General features: G+C 37.6%; 3 protein-coding genes across 12 annotated transcripts in view; 1 reads left to right on the plus strand and 2 right to left on the minus strand.

Annotated features, from left to right (window-relative positions):
• The first annotated feature begins 3,524 nt into the window (after positions 1–3,524).
• LOC116848297 (vesicular integral-membrane protein VIP36) lies at positions 3,525–8,171 on the plus strand. Of its 2 annotated transcripts, none has more exons than XM_032824217.1 (7): positions 3,525–3,819; positions 4,872–4,987; positions 5,101–5,298; positions 5,407–5,569; positions 5,759–5,913; positions 6,015–6,078; positions 6,155–8,171. In XM_032824217.1, the coding sequence occupies exons 1-7, from the start codon at positions 3,705–3,707 to the stop codon at positions 6,301–6,303; spliced, it is 960 nt and encodes a 319-aa protein (XP_032680108.1). In that variant the 5' UTR covers positions 3,525–3,704; the 3' UTR covers positions 6,304–8,171. The 2 variants fall into 2 exon arrangements, with proteins under 2 accessions (XP_032680108.1, XP_032680107.1); XM_032824216.1 differs by having other exon boundaries at positions 3,526–3,819; positions 5,759–5,925.
• Positions 6,543–13,964, minus strand: LOC116848294 (wolframin). 3 transcript variants are annotated; one of them, XM_032824206.1, is made up of 6 exons: positions 13,717–13,964; positions 13,130–13,189; positions 12,828–13,044; positions 12,401–12,618; positions 11,111–12,315; positions 6,543–11,019 (listed from the first exon to the last, which is right to left on the minus strand). In XM_032824206.1, the coding sequence occupies exons 1-6, from the start codon at positions 13,772–13,774 to the stop codon at positions 10,222–10,224; spliced, it is 2,556 nt and encodes an 851-aa protein (XP_032680097.1). In that variant the 5' UTR covers positions 13,775–13,964; the 3' UTR covers positions 6,543–10,221. The 3 variants fall into 3 exon arrangements, with proteins under 3 accessions (XP_032680097.1, XP_032680096.1, XP_032680098.1); XM_032824205.1 differs by having other exon boundaries at positions 13,130–13,234; positions 13,717–13,963; XM_032824207.1 differs by lacking the exon at positions 13,717–13,964 and adding an exon at positions 13,377–13,643 and having other exon boundaries at positions 13,130–13,234.
• Positions 13,965–14,886: 922 nt separating this feature from the next.
• The window catches only part of LOC116848295 (alpha-sarcoglycan), a 28,924-nt gene continuing 20,186 nt past the window's right edge, over positions 14,887–23,624 (minus strand). For 5 of the 7 annotated variants that reach the window (XM_032824210.1, XM_032824209.1, XM_032824208.1 and 2 more), the window contains 4 exons: positions 17,854–17,925; positions 16,783–16,926; positions 15,931–15,999; positions 14,887–15,863 (listed from right to left, as the gene is read on the minus strand). In XM_032824210.1, the coding sequence (XP_032680101.1) occupies positions 15,839–15,863; positions 15,931–15,999; positions 16,783–16,926; positions 17,854–17,925 (310 nt within the window). In that variant the 3' untranslated portion in view covers positions 14,887–15,838. Of the gene's footprint in view, positions 15,864–15,926; positions 16,000–16,782; positions 16,927–17,853; positions 17,926–23,624 lie in introns of those variants that run through there. The other 2 variants (XM_032824214.1, XM_032824215.1) reach the window with 2 other exon arrangements.

A 23,624-nucleotide genomic window follows, 5' to 3' on the forward strand; every position in this document is an offset into this window, starting at 1 on the left:
TCCATTGGAAATTCTTTTATTGGATATCGGACGTTGTACGTCGGACATCGGATGCAGTATGAATCCTGCATTAGCGGCGAAACTATACCCACGGCGCGCCACGGTTGCCCTACTTTTCTCTAGATCGAATTACACGATTTTCAGCCTTATGTGTATACGAATAAGATTGAAATCGTTATAATTAAAGTCATTATAACTAGAGTTACTTATACAATTCTCAATCTCAATGTTATATGCAAGACTAAAAATCATATAAAGCCAGCGGCACACGGTGCTTGTTTTCGTGCTGGATTTCTTGCTGAATGTAAATACTCTTTGATTGATGAATTTCCATCCATCTTCAGAAATATACCAATCAGAACAGAGCCGCTAACTTAACTCTAGATCTAGGGAATAATTAGTACATAGCGTAGGCTTGGCCAATGATAGCGTTACTTTTGCCATTGCGCGCGAAATGAACTATTCACAAACTCAAATGCTGCAATCACTTTGGATACTTATATGCTGAAAGTATTATTTTATCTTCCTTTGGCATGCTATAAACAATAAAGACAAAATGACGCTATTAACACGAATGTGTTTAAAATGAACGCAGTCTATATAGACTGCTATCTAGACTACTATCAGGCATATAGGGCGGTATTCATAGTCGAATCTTATTTCAAGACCGTCTTAAGTAATGTCTTAAGATGCGAATACGGCTCTGTGATTGGTTCATGACATCTTAAGACAGTACTTAAGATGATCTTAAATATAAAATCTGACTATGAATTCCGCCCATAGGCCGCTATTTATAGTCCGATCTTATATATAAGATCATCTTAATGAGTCCTGCACACAGGACGCGGTAATGCTTACCGCGCGGCGGAAGTCCGCGCGACAGCCAATTAATATGTTGTTTTTCCGTAAGAGCTAGAAGATTATTACAGAAAGCATATTGATTGGCTGTCGCGCAAACTTCCGCCGCGCGGCAAACATTACCGCGTCCTGTGTGCAGGAGCATAAGTACTGTCTTAAGATGTCATGAACTAATCACAGAGCTAGATTCGCATCTTAAGACATTACTTAAGACGGTCTTGAAATAAGATTCGACTATGAATATCATAGACTGTTATCTAGACTGCTATCAGGTAGCAAGGTGACGTCTAAAGACGTCATTAAGATGTCATTAACATATCATAAACGTTTTAATGACGTCTTTAGACGTCATCTTCCCTTATAGAAATATCATACTAAGAATCATTGATAATTACTTATTATCCAGTATTTTTAATACTGAAAATAAGTAATTATCAATGATTCTTAGTATGATATTTCTATAAGGGTTGCTACCTGGGTTTAGATATTATGTACAAGAAAATATCATATTTCGGAAAGACAAAATAAACATGTAGAGTGTGAAGAAAAAGAATTAAGAAAAAAGATTCAACACTTAAAAAGTGTATAGTACGCACGAACAAAGAAAAAAGTTCATAATATTAAACTTTAACTTCCAAGTTGATCAATCGAAATTGGACAACCTAAATATACCTTTTCAAAATATGACTGTCATCACTACCACTTGCAATTCGCATCAATTTCTCAACTGTGCACTTACAGATGTTAGCAGTCTAGGTATTGTACAGAAGGCTGTGAAACTACTATTGCAACCCGTTGTATAACGCAGTGCGATGATCAACAACGGAAAAATGCAAGAACTATCGTGTTAAGCGTCTTCTACAATGGCAGTAGGAGTAGTAGTAAGAAATAAGCAGTAAGCAAATTGACCAATCACAGTCATTAATCTTCTTACAGTCCAAGAATCAACGACTGTGATTGGTCAATTTGCTTACTTCTTATATCTTACTGCTTAAGTTTTCCTGTGTGCCACGGCCCTAAGGCTGGTTTATGATGGCCATAATCCGTTAACTTATGCCGGAATTGTAAAAAATTGACCAATCACAGTCGATTATTCTTCTATAATTCGACTATAATTGGTCAATTTTTTACAATTCCGGCATAAGTTAACAGATTACGGCCATCATAAACTAGCCTTTATGCTCGTATATCATAATATTAAAAATTGTAATCGGACTAATCAAGCAGAACCTAACCTAACCAGTCTTCGTTGCAAAATCGCTACGTACAATTTGTCGTCGCAATTTCTATACTATCGCTTACCAAGTTTCCTCTTGAGAACCAACGCACAAGCACATCCGTAACATGTTACGTTACGTTAAGTATTGACAATACAATGACCATACCTGTACATAAACTTAAACTTAAATCAACATACAAAGAAATCCGTAAACTTAACATGTTACGGATGTTCTTGTGCGGAGGTTCTAATAGCTCTAATGGAAATACACGATACAACGACTTCAGCTCCAGATCATACAAGACGAACGCGCAATATTTTACTCAGCACTCTAGGTTGCATTCCAAAACGTTCTTTCCGAGGAAAATTTTACTCTTAAGTCTATAGTGTATGTTACATGAACTATAGATTTAAGAGTAAAATTTTCCTCAAAAAAGATGTTTTGGAATGTAACCCTAGAGAACTCGTTTCGCGAAACTTCGTTGTAGCTTTTTTGTGATACTTTATCACGACGAACGTACGAAACTTACTTTCGGCATTCCCAACGACGATAACTCAGCCACGAGCTTCCCCACACAGCAGAGGTGTCTAAAATATACTATAGGGATATCCTAAAAATATATTTGGGATATGCGATATCTTCAAGATATCCTTATGATATATTTGGAACATTCTTGCTGTGTGGGTCCGCTACATCGAATTAAAGTTACAAGAGACAACTTTTCGAATATGTACCTTTCTTGCGCCTCAATCCGTTCTGGAAGTGACAGAGTTGCATCGATTCTCGATACCTCGAAGTCTTGATACAGAAATACGGATGATATCCATGAAGTTCTTGAGTTCCGGTTTAACCGCCGCTACATAAAGATGTGTCCGAACTTATTCAGATGTGACCTGTGATTTTTGAGATATATTTAAGATTATTTCCAAAGACCAAATAAACATAACATTCATCACTTAGCGGCTAATGTTAGCGGATAAGCGTTAGAAATAACCCAGGTAGAATACAAAATCATTTTGATGTCAAGGTGATATCATTTTGATATCACTATCATGAAATTATCATGAAAAGGATATCGTTTGACGTCAAGATAGTATCACTTTTACATCATTTAACGTCATTTTGACTTTTATATGACTTTGTGTTCTACTTGGAAAGATTTGATCAGGCTCTTACAGCCATTTGAGAGAGAAATGAGATTCATGAAAAAATGAAATCTCTTATAATACCATAGCAAAGATGTATACATGTATCTACGAGATATCTGGGAATAATAAATCATAAAATATGATTTTGCGTCTTGCATCTTCGGAAACTTTTTACTCGTATTCGTTTGAATTCGGATAGTTTTATTGTGATCGCTGAGAGATTCGTCGAGATGGCGTTAGTGCACGACGAATATTTGTGCCTAAAGCACTGCAAGATTAGCTATCTTTAGCATATTTCGTCGATGACGTTGTCAATTTGACGAGACGAACAGTGCGTGAACGGTATTTAGTCGAGTACAGTCAAGTAGCTGCCGTAGTGTCGGTTACTTTGGATTATGCATTGTGATCGTTCGCAGATTTAAAGTTTCTTTTAAAATCATCATCGACGTGCGAAACGTGCTTCCGCCAAACGTGAAAAATGAAGACTACCCTCTCGTTGCTCCTGATTATCGGCGTTTTGTCGACTTGGGCCGCGGAATGGAACACAAAGGACTACATGAAACGAGAACATTCTTTGATTAGACCGTATCAAGGTACCATTTCAATTGTTTTCTTTTCCGTTATCCATAAGTCTTTATCATCATGAACCACTCTTTACTACTGCGTTTTATCGCACACGGAAAAAGATTTTTTATTCCATATCACCCGCGCAAATAGTTTCCACTCGTTCCAAATTTGAGGTTACAATGAACAAAAAAAGAATATCTTGCGTGGACTTTGCTCGCTAAATATTATAATGATAATAAATAAAACATGAAAACTTCTTGTTTTTATGTGCTAGAGCAGTGTTCACGATTTATTGTGTGTTATAACATTGAAGAAACGTAATACATAAAAATGAGAAAGATATAATAAAAAAATGATAATGTCTCTGCGAATACTGAACAAGTTTGAGTTTCGAGTCTATTTCTTCCTATTGTCTATTTATGAATCACGTATGCATTCGCATTATTGACACAGTGGAGCACAATGTCCAGTCATGCTTATATTTGCAAGATCATGCACTTGAAACTTGCATATATCTTTTTGATATATATATATTTTTTATATATATTTTATATCTATTTTATCTATCTTTTTATGTATCTTTTTATGTCTTATTTTATTCATTTACTAATATGTGCTATTGTGACTTTAAGGCAATAATATTACCATTAAACAGGCTATTTTCTATATTTATTGTTTGTTATATGACAGTGTATATTGTTGAGCACACATAATAAAATATTTATAAATTAAAACTTAATTATTAATTTATATTCCCTAATTGATGTTTATTATTTATCTGTTATGCGAATTTCTTCCTAAGCGATCTGATTATAGAGTATTGACATTACTATTATAGACATTACTATGATGGATCCAATTTAAAACTTTTATATTTAAAAAAGTTACTACTTGGAATAAAAGATTAAAATTTTTCTACTTTCCTAAGGATATTTCTAATATTAATATTAGAAAATAATAAGTAATAATAAGTAATATTAATATCTTGATACATTGAAATATTTTAAAACATTGAAATATCCTATAAATATCCTAAATATCCTATATATGTTCCCAAAATTTTTCATGTAATATATAGGTACAGGGGTGATGATACCTTACTGGGATTTTATGGGGAGTACAATGGTAACAAATAATTATATAAGACTAACACCAGATTTACAAAGCAAGCAAGGTGCCTTATGGAATTCTATTGTAAGTATTTTATTTATATTATTGTACACAATATATTAACTTTCATGTGAATATATACATGTAAATATAACAGGTTATTTATTAGTGCAGATTTAAATTTTTCTTATTTACAGCCATGTCATGTAAGAAATTGGGAATTACAAGTTCAGTTTAAAGTACATGGAAAAGGAAAAGACCTATTTGGAGATGGTTTCGTGATTTGGTATGCTAAAGAAAGGATGAAACCAGGTCCAGTATTTGGAAATGAAGACTACTTCCAAGGGCTAGCAGTAATACTTGATACATATAGCAATCATAATGGTCCACACAATGTAAGATGAATATGATTTTAACTCATACAATACATAGTAATTTTTATATTTTTATTTGTACCTTGTTTATCCTTTTCTTTTAATACATATACAATTTACTTGAGACAGCATCAACATCCTTATATCTCAGCAATGATCAACAATGGATCCTTGCATTATGATCATGACCGTGATGGCACTCATACACAACTTGCTGGATGTGAAGCAAAGTTCAGGAATTTAGATTATGATACACATCTAGCTATAAGATACGAAAAAGATACTTTAACTGGTATGTAAAATGAGAAACAAAACTGGACATTAAAATACATTAATTACATTTAATATAATATTTTGCTTGCTATATCATCTTTCTAATTAGTTTTTCCTTTGTTTGCAAATATATATACTTATTAACTAGAAGTGTACATATAATGCTATCAAGTATTTAATTAACATAAGATTGATTTATTTTATGTAGTTTCCAAGGATATTTCTAACAAAGCAGCATGGAAAGAATGTTTCTCAGTGAAGGAAATTAAGCTTCCAACAGGATACTATATTGGAATTTCAGCAACTACGGGTGATCTCTCTGACAATCATGACATATTGTCGATTCGTCTGTTCGAGTTAGAGGTACCGGATGATGTAAATATCAAATTATTGTTTTAGTATCACAGTATTAAAATTGTTCAAATTTTCTCAGCATATTTGTAAAAACATGAATTAATTTACAGCTGAATGATGAAGAAGATAGATCTCAAATTGTGCCATCAGCAGCATTCTTTGAGGCGCCAAGAAGTATGAATTCAAACGAACACGATATTGTATCCATGTCTAAATCTTTGTCTATTTTAACATCGATCTTCTATTTCAGCACGCGTTGAAGATTCGAAAGAGCCCATGAGTAATATGAAGTTGTTCCTAATCTTGCTACTTGCCACATTGGTAATAATAATTTTTGTTATTGGCACCATTATGTTATATCAGCAACAACAAGAAAATAAAAGAAAACGTTTTTACTAAGTTATCTCTTAGCGTGTCTTGAGCATCGCAGCTCATTAGTTTCTTCTTTACCCGGAATTTTTTGTACCTAAGAGATGTAGATTATAATATGCTCATAAGACTGTCTGCTTTATTTTTTTTCAAAAATAGAAGCGAGCCAAAATTTTTCTTGCACGAATAAAATATTCAGGGTAAAAGAAGAAATGCGCATAGACTGATTGGTATGATATCTTTACACATAAATATACAGTTCTACAACACCTGTTGTTTCACACCTGTTTTTTTTTTTACAATTCTACAAGTTTACATCAAAAATTCATACTGCGTTGAAATGGTATAAATTTATGTGATAAAACTATTAAACTAGCGTCATACGTGGCATTTCTTGCCTTCTGACATACACCGACACACCATAGCCAGCCACTGCATGGATTATTACTGTACATTGGGAGATTTATATAGTGAGCCGAGCTGCGTACATGTTCAGACAACATGAAATCGTGCATTGTGTGATGCTAGTTTTACGCCGATCCGTGTGTGTGCAAACATTCTAACAAATCGCGTAAATTTACGGAATGTTGCTACATTTATACGTTAAATCGTAGTGCCAGTGATTATTTTTAATATACATTTACTTGATATTATAAGAGAACGGAACATAGTAGAATCGAAAAATGTAAAAATAATTAACAAACTAGTTGGAAGGAATATTGGTCAATTAGAAAGATTTTATATTCCCAACTTATTTTACGTTTCTTCGATTGTACGATGAATTACGCTCCAGTCTGTACAGATTCGTTACCAAAGTCATTATTTCTTCAAATGGCACGAGGATTTGACGAAATAAATTTTTATGAATATAACGATATATATATAAATATACGGTGGGAGGATATCATAGTTAACTTGAACGTATTGTCGTGTACATATTACTAGTTGTATTTTAGAAAGGCCTTGGGAGAACATGTGTAGTATTTGTGTTAATTTCAAGCCAAACGTTCAAAATAGCAGTTTTTTTTAACTGTGTAGGTTGAAGAACTAATGGAGAAGGCTAATTTTAATTAAATATAGAATTTTATAAATTTGTAGAAAGCAGCATATGACCCTTTCGCTACGAGCAACTATAAACGACTGTTAAGAATGAAAAATGCTACTCTAATGGCTTCTTTTTTATAACTTATACGCTTGTTTACATTATTTTATGTAGCAACAAACGGAGCTGTATATATAACAGTAAAGCTCCATGTTCAACTTAGTCATAACGAAAGGGTTAAAGAAACAAAATAGATGGGAATGATAACAAGAGACGCGAAAGTGTCTCTTGTGTCCAGTATATATTTATGAAGGATACTACTATTGTTTCTGGGGCGAAAGATGGCAAAAATAATCAGACGTATCTTTTAAACAAAATATAGTTTCTACTCTCTCTTGCGCAGTTACTCCTACTTTAGATTGGGTAATAATTATTTTCGTATACAGGTTAGATACAGTGAAAAAGACTTTATTAACAGATTAGATTTTATATCTGTACATAAAGGAAATTAACATTATACTCGAAACTCCCACATTGCATAATAGTTAATAATTGTTTACAAAGTGCATGTACATATTTACAAAGTACATGTATTCACCATATTAAATAGACTACTAAATATATTATAACGTATGTATGTAATACATAGGATGCAATGTGGGGGATTCTACTACGTATTTCGATATAAAACGATTATATAAATCTGTATTGTAATTCTTTTATGTGGAAATTAAAAAGAAGGGAACCAAACTATTTAATAAATGTGTTGTTATGGATATAAAGTTATCTTAAAAAAAATAATGATGTATCATGATCCTGTTGCCAAATACAAAATAAATATGTCTATAATTCTAAACGTAACAAAAGAAACGATTTTTAGTTTTTCCCATAGGAGGAACATGGTGTATCAAGATTTATCATTTACTTATACTGGAATAAGACGATGTTCTTTTGATTTTGTTATATTTGTTACCTATATTGTTCATAACAAAAATATACATCTGCACATCAGAATGCAAGTACTCGACGTACCAACATATTTAATCCATCTGTTTTGCTTTGAGGAAACAAATAGATTACTTTTATTATCAACGATAAAATCATTCAAACAGAAAACATCAAGGCACATCTATATTTGTCTTATCCCTTTGTTATTATACTTGTTTGGTTCCTATTGTCTTTGTGTGATACAATGACGAAACTGTCCTCAGTATACAGACAGATATGCTTGTTAATAGTTCGTAGATTTAAACACTTAACATCGACACACAGGCTTGTTGTTCGTATCATACGTTACATTTTCCATGCTTCTTAAGGGGATGCCATACTTGACTGCTTTATAAAACAAAGCAGCACATATTTATGTAAAATATATGTACAATAAATTCGAAAAGAATAATGTAATCATATTAGTAGCGTCATTTAGTTTAGCATCTTTTTAAAAAAAAAGTTATATTATTCAGATAACTGAATCTTATATCCAGCATGTTTTTAAGGGAATATTAATACTCAGGTAGTTTAATCAGTACTACAACATCTCTATGAATATCATATTTCTACCTAATGATAATACTACCTAATAGATAACGAAAGAATCTAAGAGTCGTTATTGATATCGCGTTGTATACTGCCTTCGCCCGTCGATATTAACCAAATCTCCATCCGACAGCGTTGAGTATATTGTACATCTAATAAGAAGTACAGTCTTCAATACATACAATATGAACCCTTTCACTATAACTGCACTATATGAAAAGCTCTACCGCTATACACACTTTGGTATACAGCTTTGCCGTTGCATGCGTATAATGAATAACAGCGTAATCAGCGTCTGTTATTTTACACTGTGTAATGTATCGTATCTACATTAGTATAAAGTAATAACTAATAAATTAGTGAAATTTGTACTTAGAATATTCAAACAAGTGAGCAAATTGTTGCTCAGCAATGACAAACTGTTTACTGGCTCTCAATGCAAATTATACAAGAGTCACTATTGCGGCATTTTGTTATAAAAAAATATTTAGCGAAAAACCACTATAGTGGTGCAGTGTAGCGAAAAGCTTAGTAAAACAAGAATAAAGAGGTTCCACCTTCAATTATCCTCTATAAACAAAATATAAAAATATCAAGCGTGTCTCTCCTTCTTTTTCGATTTTTTATTGGCAGTAATGCTTAAGAAAATATATCAATCTTAAAAAAAAAATATATATATATATATATGTGTGTGTGTGTGTGTATGTGTATAGAAGCAAATTTTACGACTTGTACATGAGAGCCTAATGTATAATGTATTGCCTGAGGCATCGGTAACATTAAAACATCTGCACTATTTTCTACTTTCATATTTTTCGATTTCTGTGACACATATACACGTGTGTCAGACATCGAGAAAATGCCGGCTTACGTACTTTACGTAGCCCGTAACTGTTCTTTCTTTCAGTTGCTTTTTTCAGTTTAGATTATACTGTGTGTATTACGCAATATAATATATTCATGGCATCGTAACATGTAAAATAATAATTCATTATGATAAAATGATCCGTCACATTATCGCCAAAATATACATAAAACCATTAGCAATAAATTTATATATGTTTTAATACTGAAATTATTAATATTTTACGATAAATATATTGTTGCTCATAATTCATATATTCGTCGTGTTCTAAAGTGAAATTTTCTTAGCACATCGTTCGTACGAATCTTTTGTAATCTCTTTCACCGGTTTAGATCTAAATCATTTTACAAAATTTACACGAACAAAATATCAATGAAATTATATTTAAAACATGTTGAACAACGTTTTTAGTAATAATGTAATATCCAAATTGCTCTGCTATACATATAATTAATAAGTCTAGAAAGCTAGAGAGATCTAAGAATTTCAGTCATGTAGAACACGATTACTTGAACATCACAATTGGATTCAATAAAAAGTTTAGTACAGTCTTTATACTGAGACAAAGATCCCTGATAATAGAACTTAAATTTATGCGGTACCTATAACGTTTGCAAGACTTTAAGTCAAGGGAGTTGCAGGCAAGGCATCCGATCTCCTCTAGATCGATGTGTAGCTCAGAGCCACCGATAAGAGACTCTTTTTCTAAACCGTTGTTCAGAAGTGTACCGGAAAACCAGATCTTGTCACCCGGATATATGTTTAGGCTGAAATTAGTAAAAGAATGATCTGCGACGAGAAATATTTCCGTGGTGCTTCCCCACAAGCCGTGGGGATTTTTCATTTTAACGGATATCTCAAATTCGTATTGATCCCAAGCCGCGAAATGACACTTGTTCTTTCTCGCCTGCATTATCATGAAGTGTTGTTTGCATTGTTTTCTACGATTCTCGTCGCCTAAATTACAGTTTTCCCGGTAAGGTTCCCCGTACATGCAACTGAGTATCGTGCGGATATTGTTAGGCAGCCGATTCAGCACGGTCGCGATATTGTTCTTTATCGAGTTCAATCTGATATTTGTCACGTAGCCTTCCCACGAAACGGGTATGCCTTCCAACTGTGCACATTGCACTTGCACCTGAGCCTTCGACAGCTCTTCCCATGCGGGCTGATGACAGTGATTCTGATATTGATCCCACGTTAAAGTAGATGCAATTTCATACGATGTTATGTCGGACTCCTGTTTGTATTCCATTATCATAGGCCACGATAAGAATGCCGCAGCGCCAACGCTGAGAATAATCTGTAAAACATTACTTATATAAATATCACAGCAGAATTGATAAAGGTACACATTTTGAGATGTTGAAGAAATATAGCAAAGCATTGCATACCTGAATAAGTGTAATAATCCAATTAAATCTTGGCGTCCTAGTTCTCCTCAGATACCACGAAGCCAGAAACGGCATTCCTCCGAGTACGGAGGTGACTGCTATTCTCATTGCCAAGTCATTTTCCGACAAGTACTTGGCAGCGGCTACGATCGGCAAGATAATTGAAGCAATACCAGCGATAGGAAGAAATAATACCATGCCAACTAGTGCCAGGGCGCCTCGGATCAGGCCATACCATGTTGCGCCCTGAGAACTGAAGATCGCTATTTGCCACCAGCTCAGAGTGACGCAGTGCGGTATCAGAGTATGATATGTGCCACGCCAACTGTCTCTCGCGGCCATTTTCGCGAAGACCGCCGGTATCAGGAGATAAAATACAGCACGAAAATTCAGACAAAACTCAATGCCGTTGCCAACGACGTAAGAAGCGAACGTTGGCACCCGGATGTCCAAGAATCGCCAGCCCTGAGCCACGACCATATCCATCTCATAAGGATACTTGGCAAGTACGTGCACGCCGAAGCTGAATAGAGCTAATAAATCGGGAAACCTCGACGAATTCTTCCACATGAAATTGAAGAGCGTGATAAGCGTGAGTGCGACAGCTATTATCGTAAATTCGGATTGCGGGGTCCACTGGTGAGCTATTAAAGGATAAATCATCAGGTTCAACAGCAGCGCGAGGAAAAAGTGGCCGTACGGTTTCAAATTGTTGCGGCAGAACTGGTATTCTGCCTCCTCGGGATTTAGATTGCCGCCCGAGTAACTCAGAAACAGGCCCGACCACACGCGGAAGTCGTTGAACTCGCGCTTTCGCTGGAGCATTTGGAAAGTGGCCACCACCATGATCACGAACGAGAGGTAGTAGAGAGCCATCGGTATAAAAAGTATCAGACTCTCCGTACCTAATAAGGAGTACAGTAGAAGCATCAGGAGAATGTGTAGATTCGACGTGAAGAGAAGCTTTCTGATAGACGTCCCTCTTCGACCCAACGTCTCGATCAACCAGCTGTAGAGACGCTTCAGTGACGCGAACGGATGTATGAACGGTCTCTGCAATAGCGGTATCGTGTCCAGCGTTAGCTCGGAGGGATCTACCGTGCATAGAACGTGTGACACTACTGGAAGCATTCCGCGCGCGTAACTCGTCGCCGCGGAGACCAGAGCAGCCTCCGTGATTTTCTCACTCTGATGATCCGTCCAACCTGTAATCGTGCACATCAAATACATGAAGCGAACATATGCAAGAGCATAACCAGGCTGTAGAAATCTCACGGAAAATCCTCTCACCGTTCGTTGGCTCTTCGTCTCTCGTATTTAAAAGATCTTCAGGAAGCCCGTTTCTAGGACAGTAATCGTTGTCGTCGTCGCCCAACTCCTTTTGCGAGGAGTTCGAGGAGATATTATTTGACTGGGAATAATCGGCGTTACTGGTCGACGGAGATGACAAATTCCTCATGCGCCTTTGCAACTGCTCCGTCGTAATGAAATCCTCGCCATTCGACAAACTAATGAATGGAAATTTCATATTTAATATGTGAAATGCATAGAATACATTTTTTTACTCTTCTAGGTTGTATTCCAAAATATCCTTCTTAAGGAACATTTTACTAAAAATCCATAGTACATGTAACATGAACTATAAATTTCCAGTAAAATCTTCTTTCAATAAAAACGTTTTGGAATACATTCCTAATATCCAATTATTGTCCTGTACCTTGTAAACATTTCCCTGGCTGCTCTTCTAGCCAGTTTCTCATCTTGAGTCATATCCAGACAATTTTTCACATCATAATAGTTGTGTTCGGTGATGCCACGACCTGTGGTTAAACATTTCCTAAGAATATCAGTGGCTTCTAAATTTCCTTGCTCTGAGGCTTTTGTCAGCCAATAAACACCCAGTTTAGCATTCTCTTCCTTCTCAATGTCATGCTCTAAAAATATGAAAATTATACACAGTAAGATGGAGTGCGCAATAATGTAGGAAAGATTTAATTGATAAAATGTATAAATGCATACCGCATCGTTCCTCCAACAATTGCTTAGCCAATACCACTTGAGACTCCGGACAGCCATCTTCTGCAAGTTGAGAACGTAATCGTCTGAGAAAACCCTTGGGCCCATCTATCAAAGAGAGTTAGTTATTATTTAAAATTAATCCCGCTTTCTTACCCCGCCACTTAGCATCAAATTAATCATTGTTTTTAATATAAACAATGCAAACTAGGGCTATCATAAAAATGCATATTTTACAACTTGATATTACCTTGATATCAAGGCAAAATTTCGAGTGAATTATCACCTATTATCGATTTATCAAAGCAAACACCGCGACGCAACGACGAAACTCTCTGGTTGTCAAAACAAGAATTTCAGTCAATTCTCACTCGACAGTCAGAAAGTTCATGTTCGTTTATTTTTTTTGTTTATTCGCAGAAGATTCATAGGCGGCATTTCGAATGCCACACTATCTTACGTCACGCGCGCTCTATCATAGATCACGTGTATCTCACGCATAAACAATTTCTTTCGCGCCCTTGTCCAAATATCTACTGTTTTTTTCTTTATATTCGAACTGCGCGAGATCACAGGTCGTAGGTGATTACCGTGTAGCGTCCACTGTTTTCTACCGGATCTATTAGACAGCGGCACTATACCGGCCATGACGAAACAATCGGCGCGAGGAACGGCACGATTGTAGCGGGAACTCGCTGCCACGAATTCTCGCACACTCGTCCTTTTGCGATCGAAATGTCAAAAGTCACAACACCTCCACGCCGCGCGCGTCGTGCACTTCGTTGAGAACTCCTGTTGAATAGCTAGTGCGTGGTTAACCCACGGCGATACACACGACGCATGCGCGTCCTTGCCCGTAGCGCCAAGCAGGTTTGTCGGTTAGGTTAGTACGTAAACAAACGCCGAACGCGCCGGTACTCGAAAATTAAATCGTGTTCGCGTGTCCTCCGATCCTTTCACCGTCATTGAGACCTGCGTATCTCATCGCGGCGCTTGGCAATTTTGCTTTTGGTAACTATATTTCCAAGTAATACTGCGGTTTCGCTCTCCCGTGAATGTAGAGTACGAGATGTCGAAAAATTGGGACGCGCCAACAAGGGACGTGGGAGGGAACAAGATAGTTCTATCGTTTGTATAGAATTTCATAAAGATACAACCTGAATGCGCGATAACCACTCTCAAAATCATAACCATGAGATGCGATCGTGTCTACGCCTTCTGTAGACACTAGACAAATTTTCGCTTCATTCTTATTCTAAATTCTCGCTTTGTCTTACAGGTGTCCGTTATAAGCGATCTAACTACTGCTAAAATGGCGGATCATGAAAAATCAACGGCTGTTATTGCATCAAGGTATGTGCTTTCGGAAAGTTTTAATGGTCGGTATGAGTAACGAAAACTTTTGGTTCGCTGAATAAATTACGGTTCTTGCGTAAATACTTGCGTACTTACCTCTTCTCTACACGGAGAGAACATTATAGTTTCTTTTCATAAAAATTCTTTTCAATTTTACTATATTTTCAGTGCAGAAGTAGATAAAGTCAGTAAAATCCATCGTGCTAAGGAATATAGTAAATTTTCAGTATAAAATTCTGTCCGTATATAAGGAGAAAACGTAAAAATGTTTTATGTGGTAGTATATCGTAGGCAAGACCGGTTATATGAATGGAATAAAAAATAATTAATATAATTTGAAATGTTTGTTTTTGAGATATGTGTAAAAGTGCAGAAAAGGAAGCACAACGTATAACACAACGCAATTCCGTATAATATTATATATATGTTTATCTTTATTTTATTTTAGTATAAATTCGTATTTAACACACTGCGACTATCGCAATATACAATCACATCAAAGGTTATGTAAGTGTTAGGGCCGGTTTTTCCAACCTCTTGCTAAGCTAACTAACAGTTAACTCATACGTCTGTCTTTGTTTCTCCTTTAAATTAGATAGAAACAGACATAAAATTTAACTGTTAGTTAGCTTAGCAAGAGGTTGGATAAACCGACCCTTAATCGTTGTAATGTAGGCGATTCTATAAAACATAACGTTCACGTTTTTTTTTATATTTGCAACTTATCCACGTAAACACGTTCTGGTTAATATTTTAGCTCCAAAACAGCCGATAAAATAAGCGATGTTTAACAACGAGCTACATTGTATTGCTTCGAAAACATGATGCAAATATATGTTTACCATTACCGATAATAAGTGTTTTGCATTGTTTCAGAAACTGGTAGCAGAAACACTTCCTTCTTAGAAGTCAGAAATACATTCTACAAGTTACATACTACAAAACTTATCATAAACGTAAGTCTCGAGACATGCTCACACATGTGAAGACTAAGAAGATTTAAATCAAAAGGACATGCATGTCACGCGATTGATCCATCTTTGCTAATCGATGTAAAGATTATTAAGAAATTCTTAGCAAATTCTCTATCATATAGAACAAGTATTTATGTCTCGGAAAGAGAAAGAGAGGAAGAACTTCTAAGCGCTTGTTTGTATAAGCTATTCATTTCTGAAATGAGCCGAACATGCTCCTAAAGTTTGGCTACCTGTTTCTGCAACAACCTGTAAAATATCTACATCAACTTGCAAATTCAGAGCCGGTTTCGATGAGTTTGCATATCTCGTAGCATCGGCGAAGCCACCCGCGAACTACATTCAGTTAGCAAAACCACGTCTTCGCGGGTTCCTCGTGTAGTCAGAAATCGGCTCGTAGACCAGCACTGCGAATGCAAAACAGACGCGCAATTAAATGCGTCGGCAGTATTCTCGCGATTAGGAGGTACTCACAAATTACTTGGTCCAATATAGGGCGGTGGGTTCGGGCGAATGTACGGGTTACAACGTTCGCCGGACGCCCTGGAAAGCAGAATTGGATCACTTATACCGATAGCTGCGCGTAAGGAGAGAAAAAGACGCCAATTTTTGCGGCGACTGTCTCTTGTAAACATTTCTCCCGAATTTTCGCGAGTTCTCGCAATCGATGCTAAACTATTCGTGACATTGCGCTTTGCACCGATGACGTGGACGCTACATTTCACCACGGTTCATGCAATTTTCATGCTCGTCAAGAGATCCGTATTTCATGGCGCTTCCGAGACTTCATGCGAACATCTTTCCTCGGGACTTCCGCGTAACAGACTCGCGGCTCGATCGTATCGGAATGTATATTTGACTGTAAATAATTACAGTTCTATACACCGTTGTATTACTATCACGTTTGTATATACGTTTGATTAATGACATCGCCATGAGTTCCGCGCAACGTTCTCGCTTCTGCGAAATGATGTCCTGTTACGCTAGAAGCTTATAATGCACACTCCACACTTCACGGACAGATTCTATCGCGCAGTAGCCATGTGATTTTTTTACGTCATATCTAAAACAGAATCTCTTCCGGGGAGAGGTTCGCGCGAGGAGAGGAGAAAAAAAAATTTGAATACATTTTATCCGTCGCGAATTTAACGGGAGATCGAAACCGGTATGACTTTTTGGATGAGTTCCAATCCGTCGCGCCTCTAGGCACATGGAAATGACCTTTATGTTTCACCCGGGCAGAAAAAGCGCGCCGAGAAAAACTGGTCTGCGCGAGATCGCGTCTTTTAAATCCTCGTTAATGAATCCTTTTTCGCGGATCTCTACCTTGGGCTTCGCGACAAAGAGTCGCTCGGGCTCGGTGGCTGAGCCGACAGGGATTTCAGAGTGCCTCTCTCTGACATGGCGTACTGCACCATCTGTATGCCGTTGTTTCCGACTCCTTCGACTGGCGTAGGTTCCCGCTTTTCACTGTCAAGATAGAGACATCGTTTCGTTAAAATTTGGATAACTCAATTAGGCGATCCGCGTCAATTCTCCCCGCTATTAAAGTAAACGTCTCAGTGGTCGAACATACATGTCCCAATGATTGACATATTGGTTTTGTATTTTTCTTTGTTGAAATGCTTTTCAATATACAAAACAATATGATAAATGAAAAGAAATATTTAGTTACTTCGTGATTTGTTTCATTTATTGATAAGCATCTTAACAAACACAAGTATATTATAGTAATTCAATTATCGGTACACGTTCAATCACTAGGATGTTTATCTTAGAAGACCGCGCGCTTATATAATGCAACAAAAGCAGAGTTTACGCGCGTGTAAATAAAATTAACAAATTTTGACTTACTATATGAAAATATGTAATACTGAGTTGAATAATACATTATATACATCGTATCCTCATATCGTGTTATTAATTTTTGTACACTGAAAGAAGAGAGATCCAAAAAATAAAATGTATTTTGAGTATATAACAACATTGAATTATATAATAACGTATTTATTTATATTGATATATAAAACATTTTTTAAATAAAAAATATAGATTTTTTTTTAAAGAAATTATTAATTCTATTTATCTCTTAGATATTTTTTCTCTTAGTGCACTGATCTTAAGAAATGTATTTTTTTGTGTTTCATGAAATCAAAATGTTACGTAACAAGCATGCAGGCACGATAAATTAGTAAAACATGATATTCAGGCAAACTAAAACAAACATCCGACCGAATGTTAGACAGATTCAGCTGGCTTCTATCAATTTGCGGTAATATTATGATTCACAATGTGAACTTGCGATTAATGGTGTAACTCAGCACTTGTTTTCATTTTCGTGACAATTAGTGTCCACTGAAATCTCGAATAGATATACCTCGGTCAAAGCGAACGTACCTGACAGATTGTTCTCTCATAAGGAAAATATTAAAGAGTTCATCAAAATATTCATCTGACTCCGGGTCCGTCCTAGGAATAAAATCAGATATAAATAACGAACTGAAACACAAAAAATCAGATATAAATAACGAACTGAAACACAAAAAAGAAATATAAAAACAACAGAATTCCTACGCGTCTCGTCGAACGAATTAGCACTTTGCGATCTAATGTTATTAAGTCCACGCGATCGCGTTTAATATTGACGTCATTCGTCAATTACATCGACATCCATCCGTGTCAATCTGTACATCAAAAATTGTGAAAAGTAACTCCCGTAATTGGATGATGGTGCGTTGCATCTCGCTCCGATTGGCCGACATTTGAATTACCATTTACGTCAGAGCTCATTTACGACCAAGCACGAGCGTGTCGGAGCTACAAAAAGGCGAGATGTGTGAAGAGTAAAAAGAAAAACGAAAGAAAAATGAAGATATTTATGAAACTCCATCGCGAACGAAGTATAAATGAACGGCAGCCGACGTTCATTTGTTATTAAGATAACGTTCAATTGATGATCCGTATCGCCATGCAAACGTCCAACAGGCTGTCGCAAGCATCCCAAACTCTTTTTACGATCGAGACGCTCGGGCGGATATCTTTTATCTGATAACACGAGATCCCCTCCTCGACGAGCGATGCACCGACGAATCCTTGGCCGATGCTCATATCGACGCGCGATTGTTAGCGCGACGTAATGAAGTTTGGTGCGTAACGGCTCGCGGGATCTCGAACAGCGAACGCGCAAAGAGAATCGTCGCCGTTATATATGTTATTCGGTCTAGTCGTTCTGCGAACGCGCGCTCGCAGATCCCTCGCGAGATAAACGAACGAGCAGAAGAAGAAAGTGAGCAAAATCGCTGAATGAAATGAGCACGCCGGCAAAACCCGTTCGTCACGATTACGGGGAGTGCCGAATTCTTGCGCTGTGACGAGCTTTTACGATAACCCGTCGCGATTAATGGCTCCTCTTCGTCCGTTCACTCCCCTTTCATTTGTTCTTTTGCATGGTTCCTTCGTAATCGCCAGAATTCTTTTTTAATGAGTCATATCGGCTATGACGCGTGAGTCCTGTTGTTCCTGTTTGCTCGCCGTTATCAGCTGCGATTACCTTGCGATCGCGCGTACATCAGCGCGCTTTGTCGACAGGTCCTTAGCGAGCGATACAAGAAAGAAAAAAAAAAGAAAGAGAAGAAAAGGTGCAATGTCGCGGAAATAAATAACGAGCACTGCACTCGCGTCGCAGCTTTTCGCCGCGCGTCCCGACAAATTCGATCGTAGCTTCAATGAATGCGATTCCCAATGCCGTACAGTTACGCGAAATGAACGCTGCGTCAGTGCTGCGTCAATCGTCACGTGTGACACGACGTAATTGACTTATTATCGCGATGCGCCAATGAAAATTGTTGCGCCCCACGATACTTGAAGACACACGCATGTACACGTGTGCGTATGTATGTATATATGTATGTATTTGTGCGTGTGCGTGCGTGCGTGTGTGCGTGCATACGTGTATACTTTGGACAGGGTCGCCTCTTTGCCGCGCGATTATCGTACGCCGCGAAAATAGCGACCCGATTTATAAAGTCATTAGCGAGGTTCTGCTGCATTTCGCTGAGCCGCACGTAGGCCTCCTCGAGGAAATCGATTTCCGTCGCGATTTCCGCTGCTAAAAAAGCATGGACCTGTACCGGCTAATAATTATCCAGCTCTCTATCTCGTCGATATAAACGCTACAATTCGATCCGCAGTCTCTTCTGTCCTCACAGCGACTTATAAAACAATTCGTTGCGTCCCGAATAACACGCGATTGTCGCGTCAATGCGCGACAATGGATGCATTCCGCGAACAGCGACCTGTGTTTATTTTGCCAACAGTTGTACCTAGCGCATCGATCGCGGGCTATTAATAATCCGCTGCCTCGGGAGCTTTATCTGTCTTCATCTACCTTTGGTGAAAAATATTGATCTCAGGATTAGATTCCGCGTATCGAGCGATTTCGAGTGTCCCGTCGTCGTAAAAATATAGGGCAGGTTTCGTTAGATATTTACGATATTCTCTGCCTAATTGCAACAGACATGATCAAAAATAGAGTATTACGCCTTCCAAATTCGTTGAAATAAAATTTCACTCAAAAAGTAGAGCAATCACCGTGTTACTCGAATTCGAATGATTTTCAACTCATCTCAAGTAAATTTTTTACTCATCGAGTGAATACTTTTCAATTGAGCAATTGAAGAATGGATCTGATGTACACTTTGTTTCGAGACACAGTTTTCTCATGCAATTTGGAACGCATTCAATAATCTAATAAAAGAATTTCCTGAGGATTAATGAAGAACAAGTTCTCTCATCGGACTATCGGTTGCTTTCTAAAAACGTATCGAAAAAAGAATGCTCCAACTGTTTTGAAACAAAAAAATGTACTCCACCGTCACAGACACATATTCACTCTAATTGAATCCATTCTCTTGCGATTTCGAGTGGTAGTATTATCACTGTTGCCTTGAGTGAAAATACTGCCGTTTTTGCTCGTTTTGAGTGAGATCCCACTCTAAGAAATTTAGAGAGCACGATAAAAGCATGTCGGAATGAATTAATAAAGAGGCACTCACGGAAAATCGTTAGACGATTAGATACGTTCAACGGGGGATTAAATCGATCACTGAGAATTCGTGTCATTGCGACGGATTCGAGAGGCATTGATTCAGTGCCTCGGTAATTTGACGACATAATTCCAGGGCGATTGAACGACACATTCATCAAGGAAATCCAACGAAAAAGCCCGGAGGTCCTCCAATCAAGTGCTTTCTCATAAGCGTAACAGTAAAACTCGCCGATTTCATGGCGGCACTTATGTGACAACTTTGTAAAGACGCTTTTGTGTGGCTGTTGTATAAGCATCATTTCCGGGCGCTCACTTTGCACTCTTCACAGCGGTGCAGTGAAGATAGTCCTCCTGGGGGTGAAGCTTTTGTGACCAGTAATTGAAGCGTTCAGCGTGAGACGGCGTTATGTCATTTCGCGAACTCGTAGCTATTATTAGCGAACAGTTTTCTGTACGTCCTATTGAATGCAAGTAATCCGACAGTGTCGCAGATTAAATTTGATAATAAGCTTGTCCAGACACAAAATTGATATCTGTTGGATCCGGAAACTTTTCAGTCAATATACTCTCATTCTTAATTCTCTTTTACACACACACACACACACACATAGCTTCAAGAGGATTTGTAAAAGCAAAAGGAAAATATTTTAATCACAATATTCTCAAAGTTAGAAAAATTTCATCTTTTATCTGTAGTATAAGTCTTGTTTATCGCGTGTAAGAGGATATTCTTCGAGTAAACATATTTCTCTTAATTCGCAAAAAAAATTAATAACATCTAATAGATTTCCAATTAATAATTCAGAATATAACATCTCGCAACTACAATTCTTTTCTTAGGATATTAGAATATTTTCCTTTTGCGCTGTTAGGAGAAATATTCTTGCGTCAGACCAAATAATGAGAGCAAACAAATCGCGACGTAACATTTCCGCAAAAATATTAGAATAGCTGCAGAAATGAGGCGCCCGCGCTCATCCGTATTACCGGTCGGAATATGGGCTGATCAAACATCGGCGCACAAACTTATGCAAAACGACGCAGTTTGCGCGAGTTTGCGAGTCGCGTTACAATGGTGGAGCGGAAGAAGTGTACGCGCACGCGATCGTGATAAATTTAGGTGCACGGCTAACGAAACGTCGATCTCCTTTCGCCAGGCGTAGACGCGCGACCAGACACCTGAGAATACGAAACCGTGCCGTTGTTTACATCAGTTGAAATTAGCACGCGCGCGCGCGCGACGCGTGCACGCGCTCGCGGGCGTCGATCGGCGCCGGAAATCGCGGTGTCGATGGCAGGCACCTCGATCTATTTCCGCGTGAACAGCGAGAACCGCGAGCGCCGATAAGCGAATCCATTGCGTCACATCGAGACCGATCGTTCGCGTCACGCATCTGACCGTTGATCGTAAAGCACCGATCACTCGCGGTCACTTACCCCGTTCCCCGTGCATCGCACGCCCGTACGCATGCCACGCGCCGGTAGATACACGCGCGCGTGTGGTGTGTGTTTGTATATGCATGCATGTGTGCGCACACAACGCGAGAGAAATCGTGTGTGTGTGTGTGTGTGTGTATGTATGTAACGGAATGGTTTCAACGCGACCACGTATGTAACGTAAATATGACGAGCGAACTTCTGACGAAGAGGAAGAGAGAAAGAGACAGAGGGAGAGAAAAAGAGATAGAGAAAGATCAGGTGACACGATTCCGCACTGTCATCGTCGTAGCTAGGTCTTTAAACAAAATGGTATCGATACTTTCTCGTAAGTGAAATAACTTTCGTCGACGCGATTTCGATATCGAGTTGTCTCGATGGATACCTTTTTTGTTCGCTGTCGTTCATCCTCGAGATTTTACTTCTTCTTCCTGTATTATTATTCTTTATATCCATATTATCTTTTCTGCCTTTTTGTCGTGTTGTGTTCACTTTGTGGCTTCTTTTTTATCGACCATCTTACGTGCACTTCCCTCCTCCCCTAACGGTTTCCTTCCTTTCTCTCTTTTCCTCTTTCTGCACTCTCCACGAGGGCTTCCCTCCCGAGTCGTTAACGATGTGCTACCGATAACCAGCTGATTAAGCAAACTGCCGGCGAGCACTAACAAGACGGTCACTACGCTCTCGAAAATATTTGAATTGAAATCGGCTTGGGATAAGACAGACGGTTGCTTCGATACCGCACAGAAAATTTCTTGAGATCTAATTGGGATCTAGCCCGATTTCTCAAAATAATAATGAATTCTGATTAGAAGCGTAATGTTTCAAACATGCGATTCTTGGAATGAAGTTTTCCTAGTACTTTTTTTATTTTTATAATCTTCATTTTACGTCAGAATTGAAAAAAAAGTGTTGATTTTCCAGAATTGAAGAAAAGCTGATTTCCTTATTCATTAAAATGTGCTCAAAGCGTTTCAGAAATATTTTATCTTTGATATTTTGTCCCATTGGAAACAATAGTTCGTATAACAACGGGAAATTCTAATATTTAATGCAGTAAAAATATACCGACAAAGAATGGGATTTCCAATTGATATCGTAGTGGGATAACAAATGTGGATATTTTAGATGGGATCTATACTGGGAAAATCTCGAGAAATTTCTATGCGGATAGTTTCTAGTAATGTCTGTAGTTTAGAACGATTATAAGGTGACATCTCTAAAAAAAAAACTCACGTATCTTCCAAGACTTCGTATTAAAGGTCAATAATATATTCATACGCGACGTTAAATATCGCTGCTTTGTGGCGCGTTATCAGTTTAATCATTATTAATGATCCAGACCGAAACAGGTTTGACGTTTGACGGACTAAAATATTTTCTTCTTTTTACGTGACATACGCAGTAGCGCTCACAATAAGGTCATAATTGGATCGGTTACATCACATGCACGGCAATTTCGATTCGATGCTCGTACACGCCCGCAACCGGTTATTTCTGTCGCGTCTATAAACCGCGCAGACTCGATGACTGTAATTTTGACCTTTTTGTCGTTTTTATAAATACAGTGTTCTCTTCTTTGTTTGCTCATTAGTCGAGAATTGACCGATCCACTTATTGGTGCATGTTAATTCTAAGGAAAATTACAATAATTTAAACGACAAAATAAATACAGAGCTTTCAA

Source organism: Odontomachus brunneus, unplaced genomic scaffold, assembly GCF_010583005.1.
Source record: "Odontomachus brunneus isolate Ranch 3 - 2012 unplaced genomic scaffold, Obru_v1 Obru_scaffold_092, whole genome shotgun sequence".
NCBI classification, from domain to species: domain Eukaryota; kingdom Metazoa; phylum Arthropoda; class Insecta; order Hymenoptera; family Formicidae; genus Odontomachus; species Odontomachus brunneus.

Coding starts and splice junctions, on each gene's coding strand:
- LOC116848294 (XM_032824205.1), bottom strand. CDS start 13,774: ATGGCCGGTATAGTGCCGCTGTCTAATAGATCCGGTAGAAAACAGTGG. Junction 13,235..13,716: donor AAAACAGTGGACGCTACACG/GTAATCACCTAC, acceptor TCTCTTTGATAG/ATGGGCCCAAGGGTTTTCTC. Junction 13,045..13,129: donor ATTGTTGGAGGAACGATGCG/GTATGCATTTAT, acceptor TCATATTTTTAG/AGCATGACATTGAGAAGGAA.
- LOC116848297 (XM_032824216.1), top strand. CDS start 3,705: ATGAAGACTACCCTCTCGTTGCTCCTGATTATCGGCGTTTTGTCGACT. Junction 5,570..5,758: donor CGAAAAAGATACTTTAACTG/GTATGTAAAATG, acceptor TATTTTATGTAG/TTTCCAAGGATATTTCTAAC. Junction 6,079..6,154: donor ATTCTTTGAGGCGCCAAGAA/GTATGAATTCAA, acceptor CTTCTATTTCAG/CACGCGTTGAAGATTCGAAA.